This window comes from Tympanuchus pallidicinctus, unplaced genomic scaffold (genome assembly GCF_026119805.1).
Source record: "Tympanuchus pallidicinctus isolate F22 unplaced genomic scaffold, pur_lepc_1.0 scaffold1, whole genome shotgun sequence".
In the NCBI taxonomy this organism is placed as follows: Eukaryota; Metazoa; Chordata; class Aves; order Galliformes; family Phasianidae; genus Tympanuchus; species Tympanuchus pallidicinctus.
Genome location: NW_026294618.1, coordinates 84,545,180 through 84,563,518, shown reverse-complemented (window position 1 = coordinate 84,563,518; position 18,339 = coordinate 84,545,180). Strand labels below are relative to the sequence as shown.

The 18,339-nt window shown below is 38.2% G+C and overlaps 2 protein-coding genes across 6 annotated transcripts in view; one reads left to right on the top strand and one right to left on the bottom strand.

Moving 5' to 3' along the window:
• The window catches only part of PLEKHH2 (pleckstrin homology, MyTH4 and FERM domain containing H2), a 51,456-nt gene extending 37,447 nt beyond the window's left edge, over positions 1-14,009 (top strand). For 4 of the 5 annotated variants that reach the window (XM_052698173.1, XM_052698163.1, XM_052698204.1 and 1 more), the window contains 12 exons: positions 450-562; positions 1,966-2,145; positions 3,501-3,598; positions 4,090-4,267; positions 5,264-5,419; positions 6,025-6,122; positions 6,518-6,659; positions 7,404-7,549; positions 9,142-9,271; positions 10,080-10,166; positions 11,718-11,876; positions 12,904-14,009. In XM_052698173.1, coding sequence (XP_052554133.1) covers positions 450-562; positions 1,966-2,145; positions 3,501-3,598; positions 4,090-4,267; positions 5,264-5,419; positions 6,025-6,122; positions 6,518-6,659; positions 7,404-7,549; positions 9,142-9,271; positions 10,080-10,166; positions 11,718-11,876; positions 12,904-13,086 — 1,670 coding nt within the window. In that variant the 3' untranslated portion in view covers positions 13,087-14,009. The remainder of the gene's footprint in view (positions 1-449; positions 563-1,965; positions 2,146-3,500; positions 3,599-4,089; positions 4,268-5,263; positions 5,420-6,024; positions 6,123-6,517; positions 6,660-7,403; positions 7,550-9,141; positions 9,272-10,079; positions 10,167-11,717; positions 11,877-12,903) is intronic. The other variant, XM_052698184.1, reaches the window with a different exon arrangement.
• The window catches only part of THADA (THADA armadillo repeat containing), a 218,249-nt gene that overhangs the window by 199,567 nt on the left and 343 nt on the right, over positions 1-18,339 (bottom strand). Inside the window, exon 2 of the mRNA XM_052698123.1 lies at positions 15,832-15,907. The gene's annotated coding sequence lies outside the window, so the exon portion shown is untranslated. The remainder of the gene's footprint in view (positions 1-15,831; positions 15,908-18,339) is intronic.

The following is an 18,339-nucleotide window of genomic DNA, read 5'->3' as shown; positions in this document are numbered from 1 at the left end:
TTTCCTTGTGCTTGTTGGATCTGCGAGTTGGCTTTCAAATTCTGACTGTTCAAGCAGAAGTCACAGACAGATTCACATTCTATGCCACCAGATTTAGGATTCGTCTCATAAACTCCTACTCAAACAATTATTTTCACACTAGATCTCTGCTCTTGAGAACTTTCCTGATTTTGTATAGTCTCACAGTTTGCAGCAGAAGCCAGCAAATCCACACACTCCTTACTGCTATTTGAGACACAGCTACTAAAATTTAGAAGCCAGGTCCTATTACCAGCTTAAGGTGAAGCAATGAAACTGATTTAATATCTTAAGAGGTTCACCTCGCTGAGACTCCTTGGCCCCTCTGCGTAGAAAAGAACAAAGCGAGTGTATGCAGGGAGAGGGAGATGACTAAAAAACTGAAGTTTCCGTACTGAATTAATTGCAGAAAACATATTTTATCTGTTTAGCTTCTCAGATTTGGAGACATCCTACCCTTTGCCACAGCAAAGAAGGAATTACTTGCCCTCTCACAACTTTGCCATCAGAAGCCTTACAAACTGAAGCCATTAAATTATTTAAGGTAAAAACACGTTTTTATTTACAAGGTTGCTTCGGTTTGTTTCCTCAAATTTTTCATATGCCCATAAGATTTTGGATGTTTCCCCGTGAAAGACCAGATGAGTGTCTGGGAACTACGAGAAAGAGTGTGCTGCAATTCCATTAACCTTCTTTGTCCTCTCTCCTGCCCTTACTCGGGTAAATCACCTCTAAAAATTAACTCATGGCCCAGCTGTAAGTGAAGTATATTCCAGAAACAAAATAAATTATTGCTGTTCTGTATAATGTCAAATAAATCATAGATTAGAAGACGCGGTGCTTGGATAAATGAACTTTCTCCACAGAGCTTACAGTCTAAAGACCAAATTCCTTGCAGCATGAACTTTCTCAAGAATTTTGATGTAATGTTAGGATCCAGAAAGGAATTCAAGACAAGTACCACATGTTAAGTCACAGCCATTTGTAAGCAAGCTTTACAGCTTATTTGTCAGAAGTGTCTGAAGAACATATGAGTACACCCATTTTATTTTCTGCAGTCTTGCAGTGTGAAAATTTAAAGGGAATGTACTTCCCTAATAAAAATAAATTGATATCTATTTGGCAATCACTTTCTGAAACATATTTCAGACCTACATCAAATAAGAGGTGATATGTACAGCCTTCATTAAAAGCTTTTCTAAAAATCAGCTTAAAAGTCAAGTGAGGAACTGATTTAGAAACAGAAATTCACGTTTTTCTTCTGCTGATAAAGTAAGTCCTGTGCATCCACGTATTTTCAAATAGACTAGAAACAGATTATTCTTCCATTCATTCCTTGCATTTTGCTTGTATACTTTGAAAATTCTTCCTCAAGGAACTGTTCAACTAAGTGAATGTAGTTATGACCACAAGAACTGTAATATAGACTAAATGGAGTAAGTGATTACATAAGTTGTCTTATAAACAATTAACGCCTGACTTTCCTAAGACAGAAGAGGCAGTGAGAAGTTTATATGAACCCACAGCAAAAATAGCAGTGAAAGCTAAGAAGTAAAACAAATGGCTCTGAGTCCTGGTTCTCTAATTTGTGAAAATTCATCTCCCCATGTTGTTCTCAGTCTTTGCACAACTGTTTTACACTGCGCGCTGCCCACCTTGCATTTTAAAGTCCTGCACAGGGGTAAGCTGTGTTCATGCAACATGTCCTTAAACTTCCCTGTCGCCACAGCTGTTGCAACACCTACCAGCATACACTCCATTTTTTTAAGTGTTGCTTTTATCCTCTAGAAAAACTGTAGCTTTTCATCCATTCTGGTCCCATTTTTCACCTCTTTTACTGGCTATCTGTGACTTCAATTATAGCACATTTTTGTTACGCAGAATGTCAGCAGGATTGTTTGGAGCCTTCTGTATGTAAACTCACTTGCTTAACTGTTTTATTTCTAGACCTGCCAGTTATTTATAAATGCTGCAGTTGACTCTCCTGCCATTGACTACCACGTATCTTTGGCCCAAAGTGCTTTGCAGATCTGTCTCACACATCCTGAACTTCAAAATGAGATCTGTTGCCAGCTCATTAAACAGACCAGACGTCGACATCCACAAAACCAGGCAGGACCAATACAGGTATTTCAACAGCAGTGAAGAAATTACACAGTATGTTTGGAATGGTAAAGGGGCTCTGCACTTCTGTAGCATCTGCATAAAATCATATAAAATCCTGAACTATCTTATTACTGCTGTATCTTCAACAAAGCTCACGTTATGCTCCATGAAAGTACTCGCACCTGATGACAGGGTATATCTCTGCCTATGCTATTTTTAATGGTTCAGCACACAGTATTGGCTATCATCAAGCATTAAGACAACATGTGGAACCTAATTCTCTTTTACTGCATGTTTCCTTTCATTGGTGCTGCCTCAGGAATTTTGGTGCGTGAAGCCAGATGTCTGCGTAGCATAATAATATGCTGAGGAATTTCAGTTGTGTTCAGTTTTTCTGACAGATGTCACCTCCTACTTTCTCATGCTGTCCTCAATGCATTCTGCATACTAGATTATGAATATATACTTAAAATTCCCCACCTTAGTCCCCTGCCAGTTATTCATCAATATCTAAACATGTATAAACTAACTGAAATTGAAAGGAAAAGCAATAATTAGAACGCATGTAGAACTTGCAGACCCGGGATAGGGCACATGACACTCATACCTATGGAACTAGGAAATGAATCTGAAGATGAAAAAGGAAATAATCACTTCAAGGCTTTTGTTATAGACATGTTTTTCTCCTGACTGATCATAGAAAGCAGCACATGACTAGCAGGCAAACCTATTATCTAGAAAAGGCCCATATTTGGAATATGGACAGTATGTGTGCATCACTGAGACATCCACAAAGGTTTTACAGAACATACCATGTTCATGTCAGCATACATTGGAATTACATATGGCTGATGAAATTCAATAATGCATTTTTTAATATAAATTTTACATAAATAAATCTTTGATATTTCCAAGCACTGGTGAGGCCATCCCTCTAATACAGATAAATAAATTATTGCCATCATAATTATATGGTATGATCTTTAGGGTTAACCTGTTTGGTAGAACATTTGTAGCCTCACATACTTTTTAAGGTCTTAAATTATTAACTCAATGCTTGGCATTGTAGCCTTAGAACTCATTTTTCCTGCGGTTTGCTTTTTGTACAAACTGATTTGCCTTCACACTTCCATTTCCCTAAAAGTAACATGTTGTACACAAATAAAAGCAAACAGAGCATTTTGGACTTCCAATGAGGTGATATTCAGCTAATTTACTCAGCTTTTTCTCTGTTTTGTTTTGTTTTTTTTTTCCTTCCTATTTACAGTTGTGTGATATTTGCCTTGGCACAGTAAGCTACACTGTTGGCCAAGAGCCAAACAGGAAATTTTACTTTGTAAGATGTTTAAAACAGTGAATGTCTTCCTTTTGTCCAGGGCTTGCAGCTCTTGGCTCTCTGTGTTGGACTATTTCTACCCCAGCACCCATTCCTTTGGCTTCTTAAGCTTCATTTAAAGAAGAATGCAGATTCCAGGTATGCCTGAGTATTATTAGCCTGCTGGTCAACCAGTCTTCTTTAAGTACCTTATTTCCAATCTGTCATTTGATATATACATATGTTTTATCTTCTGACATTCATTTTATAATAAATTTGAGTAGAATTCTGTTCCAGTACTAACAGGTAGCAAGTGTTCTTTCTATGCATCAACTGGAAAAGCTCCTTTGTTTTGAAAAATATTTTGCAATGGAATCCTGACTGCAGATTGCTAAAGCACGAAGGCTCAAATCTGTGGCAGTTACACAAAATGCTCTGAGCCATGTTCATCTCTTACACAATTCTGTTCATCTCTTACACAATTCTGTTCATCTCTTTCACTCTCCTTGAAATTCCCTGGGGAAAAATGCTGGAAATCCTTCTGCAAAACCTGAATGCTCCTCCCATCTCACATCTCCAGAGAGATCTACTCAGTTTGTTGTCCTTTCTGCCAGTTCCCAAGAATTGCCTCATTTCTCTTTCTGCCACAGAACTGAATTTGGGAAATACGCAATATATTGCCAGCGATGTGTAGAACGTACGCAGCAGAACGGAGACCGAGAAGCCAGGCCTTCCAGAATGGAAATCCTTTCAACTCTTCTAAGAAACCCTTACCACCATTCACTCCCCTTTAGTATTCCAGTTCATTTCATGAATGGCATTTACCAGGTAAATCTAGGAAACCAGAAAATCTAGGCTCTCCCAACCCTGTGCTATTGGCTTACATGTGAAGCATATCAGAAACAGAGCTTTAAGTGTTAAGGTGAATACATTTCAAGTTTCATCCTGAGCCAGTACTAACACAGGGTACAAGGCACAAGGTATTTGAGACAGGTTTGATCAATGAAGAGTAACTGTTCAAGACTGAATCTTTAAAAGAAATTAAAATATTAAAAACACTTAAAAATGAGACATCTTAAAGTTCCATTGCTTATTTGACCTCACAACTGGATGAATGAATTCAACTTAAGAAAAGAGAAGGGTATTCAATTCCACTTTCTCTCACCAGATACCTTAAAAGTTAAATACCTCACAGAAAGCACAAAAATGCAGCTGTAACTCCCATCAGCAGTCATGAAGGATAACCCTATTTGTTACAGAAAACACAGTTTCATTCTTAATCCTTTTGGGAATTCATCAGTCAAAGCCTGTAAGAAAGCTTTCCCTGGGCTTCCATGCATGCTGATGCAAGTCTCTTTTTTTTTTTTTTAAACAACTCAGAAGATTACAAAATGGTGACTTTTTATATTAAGTCAAAACTATATTGAGTAATGTCTATTTCAGGCAACAGCAAAACAAACTGTTTTTCTTTTTCCCTTCTAAAAGTTTCTTGCTGCATGGCCAGTAAAAGAGAAAAATCAACATGTATTGAAACCACTCTAAAAAGTTTCCAGACTGAAGTTTGGAGAAAAAAAAAAGGAATAATTGCTTGTTATTTATTTATACATTGCTCAAAAATACCTACCCTAAAGGGCTATGAAAACTGGAAATAAATGAATCACATCAATGGGCTCAGTTAATGACCAATTTGTACTTTTCAATGACACTAAGTTATTCAAAGGGAATGGAATGGGTCTCATGTTCTAGAGGTATTCTCATCTTTCAGAATTTTTTTATTTTTTTTTTAATGATTGGTAGTAAAATAGATTTGGGGTGCTTTTCTAGGTTGTTGGGTTTGATGCCTCTACCACAGTGGACGAATTTCTGAACACCCTGAACCAGGATACAGGAATGAGGAAGCCAGCTCAGTCAGGATTTGCACTCTTCTCTGATGATCCCTCTGGCAAAGATATAGAGCACTGTCTACAAGGAAACATCAAGGTACTTTTTCCTTGATAAAAATGATTTTACAAGCTGATCACATTACTGCTCCCCAAAAGGTTCATCTATGAAGGAATGGTACCATGAAGTCCAGCAGGACTCATTGGTCCTCTGTTCTGCCTCCTCCCCATCTAGCCACATCCACCAGCTGTCAGGCACCACTCTGCTTGCACATCATATCAAACTTCATATAAACATTACAAGAAACAGTTAATAGAAAGCACCTGAAAAGCTTCATGCAGCAGAAAGGCAACGCAGACATCAAAGGCACTTGATTAATTAACAACTCACTTTGTACAATTAAACACTCATTGGCTTCCGCTAAATCAGCTAACTGGTCTTTCCATACACGTGTGGCATGGTTTGTTTCCAAAGGTTTGTTTCGTGGGTGTTGCCAGATAAGCAAACAAACAAAAGTCCCTAATTATGAAATGTTCCAACTAAGAATAGCTCATAAAGTTACCTGTCAGTTTAAAATCTTAATGTACACGAGTTTCTGATATGAAATAGGTAAATGATACTAAAATATGTAGACAGTTTTTATTCACAGGTACTTTGAAAGGTGAATACATACAAAAGTCACTTTCTTATTGACTCCCTTCTAGATCTGTGACATTATTTCAAAATGGGAGCAAGCCTCTAAAGAGCAACATCCTGGGAAATGTGAAGGCACAAGGACCGTCCGCCTAACTTACAAAAGCAGGTTTGTGTAGCAATTATAACATCCCTGCCTTGTTTCAGGAACTATTATATATATTTCTAATTTTTGTGGTTTCTTCACCTGAAAAATAGTGGCTGACTCAAAGCTTGCAACAAAAATAGTAAATGGGTGCAACTACAGCAATTTTAAATATATATATAGGATTGTGTTTTGTTTTGTTTTAAACCTCATCAAAGGTGATCACAGCTGCTAAAAAGATACAGGCAAAATTGAATTCTGAAGACTGAAATTAAGTATTTGCCCACTGGTTTAAATGTTTTCTATTTATGTGTTTTGACACTGACATAAGCATTTCACATTCAGAGCATATACTACTAATCCTCAGGGCTAAGACTGTTCCCAATCTAATTTATTTAATAACTTTGTCTTTTCTGCAGGCTTTATTTTTCAGTTCAAGTCCACGGAGAGACAGAAAGGGAGAAGCTGCTGCTAGTCTATCAGACAAATGATCAAATAGTCAATGGGCTCTTCCCTGTAAACAAAGAACTAGCAATGGAACTGTCTGCTCTTCTAGCTCAGGTAATCCTTGTGCATTCGTTCAGTTCTGTAGATAGAAGCCTTAAATTAAAGAATGGTTCGGAGTTGCTTGACAGTCAAGTGAGCTTCACCTTTCACACATGATAGTGCAAGAAACAGACTGGGCTGCAAGCTTGGTGTGATGTTAACTTCTGAACTACAGTGGAAATGCTCTACTGCACGCACTGCTGTTGGCACCAGTAAGGATAAAACTTCCTTTACCTCCTACACAGTAAGGCCCGCTTTGATTGAATATCATACAGTAACATAGCATTTGTTCATTTGCTAGTCTTTAAACAATTTCTGCAAGTTGATATAACAGGGTAACAACTGTTCAGTGAAAGCCTACAGTTCTTTTGTTAGATGTGGTCTTGCTATGATCTGTTCCACTTTAAAAAAAAAGATTAAAAGATTACTGAGAAAGTTATTCGATGGTGTTACTCAAATCTAAACTGGTTTGTGTAGCTGAAAATGTAGCAATTTCAGAGAGAAACCAGATGGTATTATACTCTACATTTGTATGTTTTGTATTTGATATTTATCTTTTTTGCATGGTAAATATCAGATAATCAAAAATAAAATGACTTGCTTGGATTCTGTATCAGCAAATAAAGCACCAAGTGATTACTGACAAACATTTTCATTTTTTACTTGGACAGACAGGAGAAACTAGCTGATCATAAATACCCAGCTGGAAAGTTACTCTACAAGAACAATTTTTTTTTTCCTTCATGATCTTTTCCTTAGGTAGAGATTGGAGATTTTGAAAGGCCTTTCTCAACGCCAGCAGGGCAGGTCACATCCCAGTCCAAATCCAATCAAACATTAAAACAAGTTTTGGAGAGATTCTACCCTAAGAGATACAGGCTTGGTTGTTCAGAGGAACAGTTAAGGTGAGATGTGTTTTGCTATTCAGATTCACTGAAAGTTCAGCACCAAAATGAGGAGCTTTTTAATTGCCATAAGATCTCACTTCCTGTTATGCCCTGTTTTCTTAGACCTGCGTTTGAAACTCACATTCTTACTGAATTCAAGACCCCATTTCCTTGGTGCATTACAAATCACACGGAGTACCACCATTAAGTCTGCATTCACGTAAAAGCTTTAGAACAGACAGATTCCTACAGAGTGTTACAAAACCCAGAGATTTTGAAATGTTTATTTCTCTTATTCGGCAACTCTAATTTAAGCCTGAGCGTGAGCTAAAGAACTACTGAAAGTCAATGACGTGAGGGGTATATCAGAGTGTTTGCTATTCCAATGTGCAATCTCTTGCAGCCAGTCAGATTGCAGTATGGAAACTTAGCCAACTTACTAGCAGTGTATCACCTAATTTTAAATGAATAATTTGCAAGTTACTTCACTCAACACCTATTAAAGTAAATAACACCAGAAAATTTACTACCCAAAATCAAAGCCTTGCAATTTTGAAGACCGGTACACACTGCAGAAATGTTTTCTTCATTCTTTACTACAGAGTTGAGAGAGTTTAAAGCTATTATACATACAAAGTAACATTATTACATGCCAAGAATTTAACAGGGACATTCAAAAATTTACAGTTAAAAAAATAGAAAGGCACATGATTAATTTCAAAGAACAAAGTGTAAGAAGCATTACATCAGACTGACTTGTGGAGGCTAAGTCTGTTCAGTTGTTCAAGTAGTTCCTAAACTACAAATATACAGAAAGTGGAAGTCTATGGAGGGGAAAGTCACCCTATGCCTGTCCCTTTTCTTGTGTTCTTTTGCTAAGGGTGCAGTTTGACTTCATAGACTTCCAGTAAGAGTGAGCTGCAAGTGAAAGATCTCCCCTCTACTATGCATTCTCCTTCTCTTTTAGTGGGCTGGATCTAATAATCTTGTGGCTGCAGGGTGAGTCATTCCTGAAAGTCAGTGTATTGGAAAGGTGTGCCAGGGTGCTTTTGGAGGATGAGTTTTCTATAGGATCATTTTATAGAATCAGCTCACCTTGGAGCCACAAGAGAACAGAGCCAGTGTGAATGCATCATGCATCGGAAGCACCCTGTCTGGCAGCTGAACTCAGACACGTTGAAAAGAAAAAAAAAAAAGTAATGTTAAGCTGCATCATCTTCCACATCTACACTAGCCACAGGTAAAGATAGGTCTAAGCTGGATGGATTTTTGGAATGACAACTGGCATTGCTGTTGAGTACTGATAAAGGCAGATTGATTACCTGTAAAGACATATTAAAATCTGTTCTACACTTTTTTTCCCCTTATGCTTCCACTGCTACGTCAATATTTAATCACAGTGCTGCAGAAACGAGAAGAAACTTTGTCATTCTCACATGTATTAAAACATTATACAATGCTTCCAATTTAATACTGTATAAACAATAGTTGGTGCATTAACTTAAATTACCATTTTAACACATGGATTTTTTTTTTTTTTCTCATTAAATTTGTAAGGGTAAGTATTTAAAATCCTTTCAATAGCTGAACTACATATTTCATTTCAACAGACAGCTTTGTCAGCGATTGTCTACAAGATGGATGGCTCTCCGGGGGCACAGCGCCGCAGACTGCGTGCGCATTTATCTCACCATAGCCAGAAAATGGTCGTTCTTTGGTGCTAAGTTGTTTGCAGCAAAAGTAAGAAACTTCATGGAATCTGAGTGGTGTTACTTTGGTGCGATTTGCAGAGTTTTTTAGAACCTCCTGTGTTGGAAATGAGTGTGATACATGTGCTGATTTAATCTCTTCCCCAGTCACTCATTTGTTGTGGTGAAATTAAATAATCACAGCACTAAGTAAAACGTAATACCTTGCCAATAAACTCACTGCTTGTTCTAGGTTATTAATCAAGGTTGTATCTTTTTTCATATCTTAGCTGGAAAAAGACTTTGTTTTATACCTTTTTTGCCTGATAACTATTGGAGAATTGAAAAGCCACCATTAACTGGTTATGAAAGCAGAATGTGGCAGAAATGTGAACGTCATTAAGGCCATTTAGAGCACTCCCTTCTGTGCTGGCCTCTCTCTTAAACCACTCATATCTTAATTCTCCTTGTTCAAAGAACAACTGTGCTAAGTACAAGGGTTACTTCTCTCTTATGTCTTATTAGGCAATCCATATATATATATATTATACACACACACACACACACACACGTGTTTAAATTATTTACCAGCACTCCGTTCTTTGCACACACAGGTATGCGATAGTGAACAAAATTTCAAACTTAAAAGTAGAATTTGCTGATGAGACTGTACATTTTATTGGATGAAGCACTGAGGGAAGCTTCACGAGTATTAGGCTGAGTTCTTAGCTCTTCCACTGGCCTACTGCAAGCCTCTGCTGTTACCTCCCAGTGAAGGGAGCTCTGTGTTAGCTGATCCTTGACAATGATTTTACATATTATCATTTTGAAGTAGTAATGAAGAACATTTCTTTTTATAGCCTCTAGCAACATCCTCACTTGAGAAGTCCTTCATATGGTTTGCTGTACATGAAGATGGCATAAGCATCCTCGATTACAGCACTATGGTAAGGGACCTTTTTTTTTTTTTTTTAAATACTGAGCAGAGAGGGAGATTCAGCAGAATAGTACACAAAAGATGGCATCAGTCTTCCATGCCGTTTCTAGTCTTTGTCTTAAAGCAGAAATTCATTCCTTTCAAAAAGGCTTTAATGTTATCATTAAAGTCGTACTAATAATAGAAATAAGTAATGATTTCTTTGCACAGAATTTATTTTTGTTTATCAGACAGAGTTTTTATATCTTTTAATGAAATGTTAATATTTTAATCATTCAGATGTCAGGACATCTACAGTTACAGTTCTTAGAATAACATTAGTTTTCTTTTCCTGAAGACTTCATTTTCCATTATAATTCAGAATGCATTCACTCTGTTGTTACTGTTAAGTGCTGTTACTTATAAAGATTGTTATGTTCATTGTATTATTTTTGTTTAATAGTAGGTGATATAACCCAGTCTTATTTAATTATGTCATCTTAGGCTCCGATTTTTCTTTGATTTGTGATAAAAGTTTTCACAGAAAACAACTCCTGGTAATCAGCATTAAAAAGGCAGCACCTGAGAAAATCCTTGCTTTGATTTATGTCCTGCAAAGAAATTGAACAGCATGTCGCTATTAGCAAGTACTAATATTAAATATCAGAAAATTAAAATCTCAGATTCCTAATTGTATTGATATGGGCTTTCCATTATGTTTCTTTGCAGTTAAAAAAAAATAGTAGAACAGAAGATGAGACAGCAAAGAAAGCAAAACTATGCAGTAGCTGTAGAAGTATGAGTAGTACGAGAATGAACGTTGCATGAGACTGAAGAAAGCCCTATAAACACCAGTTTGTCTACCCACAGTGCTACGTACAGGATTCCTGCAGAACACTGCCTGTTTACAATGTAGGCAGTCCCTGCCCTCCATTAAAGAAATGCTCGGTTTCCAGGCAGCATCCTGACTTTCTGCAATAAGTATCAAGGGTATCAGAAACTGTTTTTCGTAACTGAAACAGTTATTTCACAGGTGTTGTCTTATGATTAATTTTTGAGTATCTGAGGCATATTAATAGGGGTTTTAACAATAAACCACATGCTAACTGAAGACTTGAAGGCCACTTGTGTGGTGCTGAATACTGAACAGTAAGAGCCCCACTGGGCAAAGAGGAGGAGCTTTGAAGTGCACCCATGTGCCATCAGAGATGAGGGGGAAAAAAAGAAAAACAAAACAGAAGTTACATTAATTTGTGATTCTGTAAACTACATCACTGCACAATAAGAAATCCTGGAGTTAATAACATTAGATGCCAAATACCCTACCCTTTAACTTACTGAGACACTATTTCATTTTCAAATGGAATCCCTATGGAGAACTTCTCTAAGTTAGTCAAGAGTTACATAAATTGAATTAGACTCAAGTTGAAAGCTGCTTATAATATCTTTAATCTAGATAATTTGGAATAGAATTTGGATTCAGAAGAGGGAAACGACAACATTTTGAAAAGTCCACATATAATGATGTTTGTAAGACAATAACTTGTCCTGATGTGTTTTTCTTGCATTGACCTGCTTATAGCTTTCGGGTTTCTTTTTTAAGCGATTAACAGTTACATACACATACAAGAGCCTGATGACTTTTGGAGGCTATCAAGATGATTTTATGTTGGTTGTTAATGATGCTCAGACAAAGGACAAAACAACTGAAAAACTGCTTTTCGCCATGACAAAACCCAAGGTTGGTATATTACCTGGTATAGTTTTCCACCATCTGCCACTTCTCTACTATTTCTGAAGTGGGTAATCCTTAACCGATGTAAAAGATGAAGCATCTTCTTTATTCCTGGTGTTCCCACACTGACTTTTGGCAGGTATCTTTTAGAGGGAGAAATAATTAGTAATATAAGAAGTAACAGCGACAATACTGTGCTTTCATGTCCCTTTAGATAGCATTCCAAACTTTTCATGTAAGGACATGGAAGGCTACTAAGGGCAGTAAGTACATGCAGGACCTAAAAAGTAATCTGGCTGATGGAGCAGCACTACAGATCATATTTAAGGAGCTGTATTTCCATTCTGGAATGGAATTGCAGAACACAACATTTGAAAGATCTGTCACTTATTTAAAATCCTAGAGTATTTCTGACTTCAGGTCCAGGTTCTCTCAGTCACTGGTAAGACTGACTGCATTACAACAACAACAAAAACCCTATCTTTTGCTGTTATTTTATTTCACAGACTGTTCCAAATATGAATTTCACGTATAAAATTGGATAAAATCATGACTCTTCATACAAAAAGGCAGAGTAAAGCATTATTTAAAGCTTCTCTCAGACTGTGCCCTTAAAAGCAAGATTGGTGGACTGTAAAGGAAAAATAAAGACTTCCCAGAAGTCTTCTTTGCTTTAGTCTACTCTGTATCTTGAGTCCTTGAGTTCTAGGTACTTTCTAGGAAAACTGAGGGAACACATCATGAAAGTTTTTTGTAAGGGCATCATCTATTGGACTTCAAAACCTCTCAGTTGAGTAAGCCATCTGTTTGAATCATTTAAGACTGAGGAAGACAAAGTCTTCAGCATGATGAGAATAGCGTTACATTATTGGCAAGCTGTGATAGAAGAAAGCTCCCCGTCATTAGCTTGGATGATTGATGAAGTACTTTTCCAGCTGATGGTGATTGTCACTAGCAAGAAAGTTAGCTATTTTTTCAGCAGTCAAAACACATCACTGTATTTTTCAAAGAGATTTGTATGTTCCTGTTATAGATTCTTGAGATCACTCTACTGATTGCCAGCTATATTAACAACTTTCATCAGCAAAAAGGAGCTGCTCATCACCTCTCTGCACCAGCATCACTGACACCTCAGAGTGGACAGAAGCTCAAGGAAATGGAAAGTCAGCCACTTCTCATCAACAACAGACCAACTAAGTGCCCAACTTTGTTATGAAAGTGTTACATATTGTCATAATACATCCCTGTTATGTGGTTTCTACACCAATAGTAAACTTTCTGATGTAAAGACATATCACACAAGCAGGTCTATAAGCAAAAGAAAGGCAGACAGGTTTACTTCTACTTCAACGGTACATAGCAAGAGAAACCCTCTAATTAAAGCCCTGGCCTGAACTGGAATGATGAAGATGAGCCAAGTTAAGAATTCTGACTTGCTGGGGATGGCTTGTCCCTATTGGTGACAAAAATCTGTCTGTCAATATTGTTATGGAAAGGTGGTCTTGGGAACAAGTCTTTATATATTTTAGTCATTGTTTAGGTATTTTCTCAGGGAACAAACTGTCTTCAACAATTCATCTACATTTAAAATATATATATATAGGAATTGTATAACCTTCACTTTGAAAAGGGCTTTGTTTTATTGAAAAATGTCAAATAGAATATTTTCCATTTCCACTTCATATTTGCAGTACTATCACCATGGGACAAAAAAATAACAAATTGTTCACTTTATGTAATTATTTCTCCTTTAAAAACTTATAAACACAGCATGTAACTATTACAGATCAGAAGAGTATTCTCCCAGTATACTTTTAAGCTTTTTATACAGCTATTCCACATGGCAAATCTTCATCTTGACCTGAAAAATTTCTAAATAATCCCTCTCAGCTCCAGCCTTTTGGAAAATTGGAAAGGCACTGGGTTTAGTACAGTTTTGTCAAACAAGATCGTCTACCTGATTTCTTCAATACAGAAATAAATAATATAATCCAGATGCAAGATTGACTCAACTCAAAACACAGGAATAACACAGAAAGACAGCTTGAATTGTTGTGCTTGGAGACATATGTGACATGTAAAGTGCCATGTCTATAATGTATATACATTGACTCGGAATAATATTTTATAAAAGGTGTACTACTTGTTTTTCATTTGTTTCTATACAGCTTGTATTATAACACAGTGTTCTCACACACCAAAGGTAAAATGCTATATCTGCACTATGGGACTTTGGAGTACTTCCTGGTTCCCCTTTTCAGCCACAAGCCTCAGTGCTGTGTAGGGTCAAGGATACAAAAATGACACAATTTTAATTCCAAATCTTACAGTTTCCATGCAAAGAAACACTTCTGCAGGCTCTGAAATAGATCAGCAGCAGAATACTCTAGTAGATAATTTAGGTCCAGCCATAGAAAGGCCAGTCAAACATTTTGACTGCATTTCACAATTTCCACTTCTGTTCATGCTGATAATCAAGGATGATTAAACAGTTGATTACTATGAACTGCAGCAATTTCATAGTGATGAATATTAATATCTCATGTTTGAAAAACTCCTTTGTTTTATGACATTTTAAGATTTCATATATATATATATATATATATACACACATATACAGATTGAGAAAGAAGTAGTTTTTAGCTGTTTGCTCTCAGTGGAAGGTAGGGATTATCTTCCTGAAGAAATGAAATAGAATAGGTGGGAGATACAGAATGCAAAAAGAACAGAGTATTAAAGACTGGAAGGCCAAGTTGGCAGGCTGACTTGATAAATCCATTCCCTTTGAAAGCTCTCAAAATCCTGCCACAAGTTCAGTCTGCAGGATTCTACCACCGTTTTATGGCTCAGTGCTTTCTACTGAAAATTACAGAGAGGCAGAGTCAGCAGCAGCTCCTGACACTGCTATGTCTTTTAGTGTTAAGCTCTTGCTACTGCAATATATTCCTAAATCAGACTTCCAGAAGCAATCCATGCTGTAGTTTCCATTTGTCTGGCAGCAACTTCCACCTCCAGCAATTACTATAACTGACTTTATTGTAAGTCATAGAATGGTTTATGTTGGAGGGGGCCTTAAAGATCATCAAGTTACACCCTTGCCTTGGGTAAGATTGCCAATCATTAAATCAGGCTGTTGAGGATCCCCAGCTCTCAAAGAGCTCTTCTCCCAGTCTGTACTCATAGCTGGGATTGCCTCAATCCAAGTGCAACCAACACCTTGCAGCTGGCCATGTTCAACCTCATTAGATTCTTATGTGTTCTCACCTCACAGGTCTATCTGGATAGTGTCCCTCCCTTCTCTTGTGCCAACTGCACTGCTTAGCTGGGTGCCATCAGCAAACTTGCAGAGGGTACACTCAATCCCACTGTATGTCACTGATAAAGATGCTGAAGAGTATTGATTCCAAGATAGACCTCTGAGGGACACAACTCATGACCAGCTGCCTCATGGGCACAGAGCCATTGACAACAACTCTGTCTACAAGCACCCAACCAATTCTTCATCCAATAGTCCAGCCTTCAAATCCCCTCTCTCCAATTTGAAGATAAGGATGCAGCACAGGACATGTCAGCCTTAATCCCATATAGTCACGTTACCACAAATGCTGTGTAATTTTCACGAAATGAATACACTCAGAATCATGACATGACCATACAACACCAAGCAATGAAGTGTCCTCCAGGATTTTCATTAACATCAGCTAATCAAGCAAACACTCCCCTTTAAGTTAACTACGTCCACAAGGACAATCCCAGACCTACTAAGAAGATACCACACAATGTAAGTCAGCAAAACTGACAATTTCAGGCAAAAAGTTAATCTATTCTGCCTCCCTCACCAGCTTGAGCCTCATGAGTGATTCACATCTCAGCACAAACCTTGAATCATCCATCAAAATAATTCACACTATGCCACCCAATGCATGACTAAAACTCAGGCAGGAAGTTAGAGCTTTCTTACCTTCTCATCTTCAGCAGCAATGATACCATGTGAGCCGTGAAATGAGCAGTGGCCTCTGGGACTGATGCTGAAGAACCTAGGTTGTAAAGACATAATTCAGGATGAGATTAATATGTTGACACATAGAAGGAGACTTCACCTTCCATCACTAACTTCAGAGCAGTTTGTTCTTGCTTTGAGCTAGCACTCAGTTGCAAAAATCTGTATGGGGATGTTCAATGAATCTGAGGTCTATAACGACTGAGAGGTCAGTCAATGGTAACTGTATAAAACATATTGATATGAAAATAGCATTCAATTCATATTGAATAGCAATATGAATTTCTAAGTTTGCCTTTTCAATTTTTGTGTGGCAGTACTAGTAAGCAAACCACTTGTTTCTAAAGCAATGCAGTCCACAAAATTAGTATTTTCTTATTAATTTTTAATAGATATTTAAATTTAGAATATATATTTATCAACAAAGGAATTCTGGTAAATACTTAGAGCTGATATTATTTCTCAAACTATTATAGGTTTTATACGTCAGGTCCTGAAGGAAGAAAACCATCCTTGCATAAAGGAATGAATCTGTTAAACTTTTAGGTAAAGATTTAACAGCCCATACAGCTTTACTGAGATCCATTAGGTTGAGTTAAAATTAACTAAGGTGATTAGTAATTCAGTGATAAAGAATTAGAAAGAAAAAGTTATTATTTTCCAGTTTCTTAGGGCAGTAAAGGAAATGAAATAGAGTAAGAAGAAACTTAAAGTACTGAAAATTCCAAATTCATTTCCAGACTGGACTTTAGCAGAGCTTATTAAGAGTGAACCCTTTACTTTGCCCTCAGCTCAGATTTGTACTGGAGCATTTTCCAGTTTTTTTGCCATTCTGCCATGGAGCGAATAATCATAAACATACTTTGGTTTTTAGTGTTATACTCCTGTTGTTGCAGTTATATATAATGAGATCACAGTTCCAGGAGCCATTCCCACATCAGTTTTGTTTTCTTTGGCAGGGCTTTTATCTGCCAATTGTAGGTCAAGCACTAGCTTCATATAGCGAGATACCAGAAATGTGTCGTGGAAATGAAAATTACGGAAGAAACGTGTTTAGAATGGCATCAGGAAGACATGCTGAGGTACAACACTAAGTAATGAAAATCCAGAAGCTCCTTTAACAATACCATGGTTTCTGCAGAGGTTAGCAAATGCCTTAGAAGAGTCATGTAAAAAGCGGGAAGTGAATTGAGACAAGGGAACATAATCAGATTAAGACTTCTGGAACTGAAACTGTGTGACTATGGAAGTCACAATGGAGAAAAAATGTTTTCAAAGAGCAAATAGTACATGAGGCCTGTCTCTTGCAACATAAACGTATGTGGAAGGATGAAGCAGTTGGGATGAATTCTGACTTAATCATTACATGTGAGGCCTATTTACAGATTTCAATCAAAACAGTAGGTAAGAGATTGTTTAAGCTTGGTTTTTCTACCTCAGCTCTCTCAAGACACAAAGCAGCTACTCAGATACAGAAGGCCAGCTCCTGTTGCTCTTTTGGACTGTGGGTCACTTCCCTGACTGCCCAAACTCGTGACTTGTCTGCTCAGGTTTACCTCCTTCCTACCTCCCACTCATAAGATGAGATCATTCCACAGTTTCACAGAAGCTGAGTTTATTAACAAACAATGCCTAAGGCTGAAGTAAAATATTAAACTAGAAAACAACGGCCATTCTGGTGCCAGTTCTAGTCAATGTTTTTGTCCATGACTTGGATCCAGGACTTGAGGGTATACCAAGTACATTTGCAGACAACTCTAAACTGGGGGGGAGCTGTTGACTCCCTCGAGGGCAGAGATGCCTTGAAGTGAGATTTGGAGAGATTGGAGAGCTGGGCAATCACCAACAGCAAGGAATTTTCCATGAGAAGCACTGGATTCTGCATCTGGGACGGGGCAGCCCTGGGCATATACAGACTAGGGGCTGAGAGGCTGGAGATCAGCCCCGCAGAAGGGAATCTAGGAGTTTTGCATAACAGCAAGTTGAATGCAAGCCAGCAGCATGCCCTGACAACCCAAAGGGCCAGCTGCTCCCTGGGGTGCCACAGGCCCAGCACTGCTACCACCACGTGAGGGGAAGGGTCGTCCTGCTCTGCACTGCCTCCCCTTGGGCACAGGGTGCAGGTTTGGGTGATAAAGCCTAAGAAGGACATAATGCTCTTAGAGTGGATCTAAAGGAGGGTTGCAAAGACAGTGAAGTACCTGGAGGACGAGGAGTACGAGGAGCAGCCAGATCCAGCCTAGAGGAGCTGAGAGGAGGCGCATGGCGGTTGCAGCTCCTCACAGGGAGCGGAGGGCAGAACTGAGTTCTGCTCGGGGCCCGAGGGAACGGCACGGAGCTGAGGGGAGGGACAGCTGAGGGTCAGGGACAGCTGAGGGTCAGGGACAGGGTCTGCAGCACAGGGCGGGGGACGTGGAACGGGCTGCACAGTCTGTGGGCACGGCCCCAGCCGCTGCGGCTCAAGGAGCA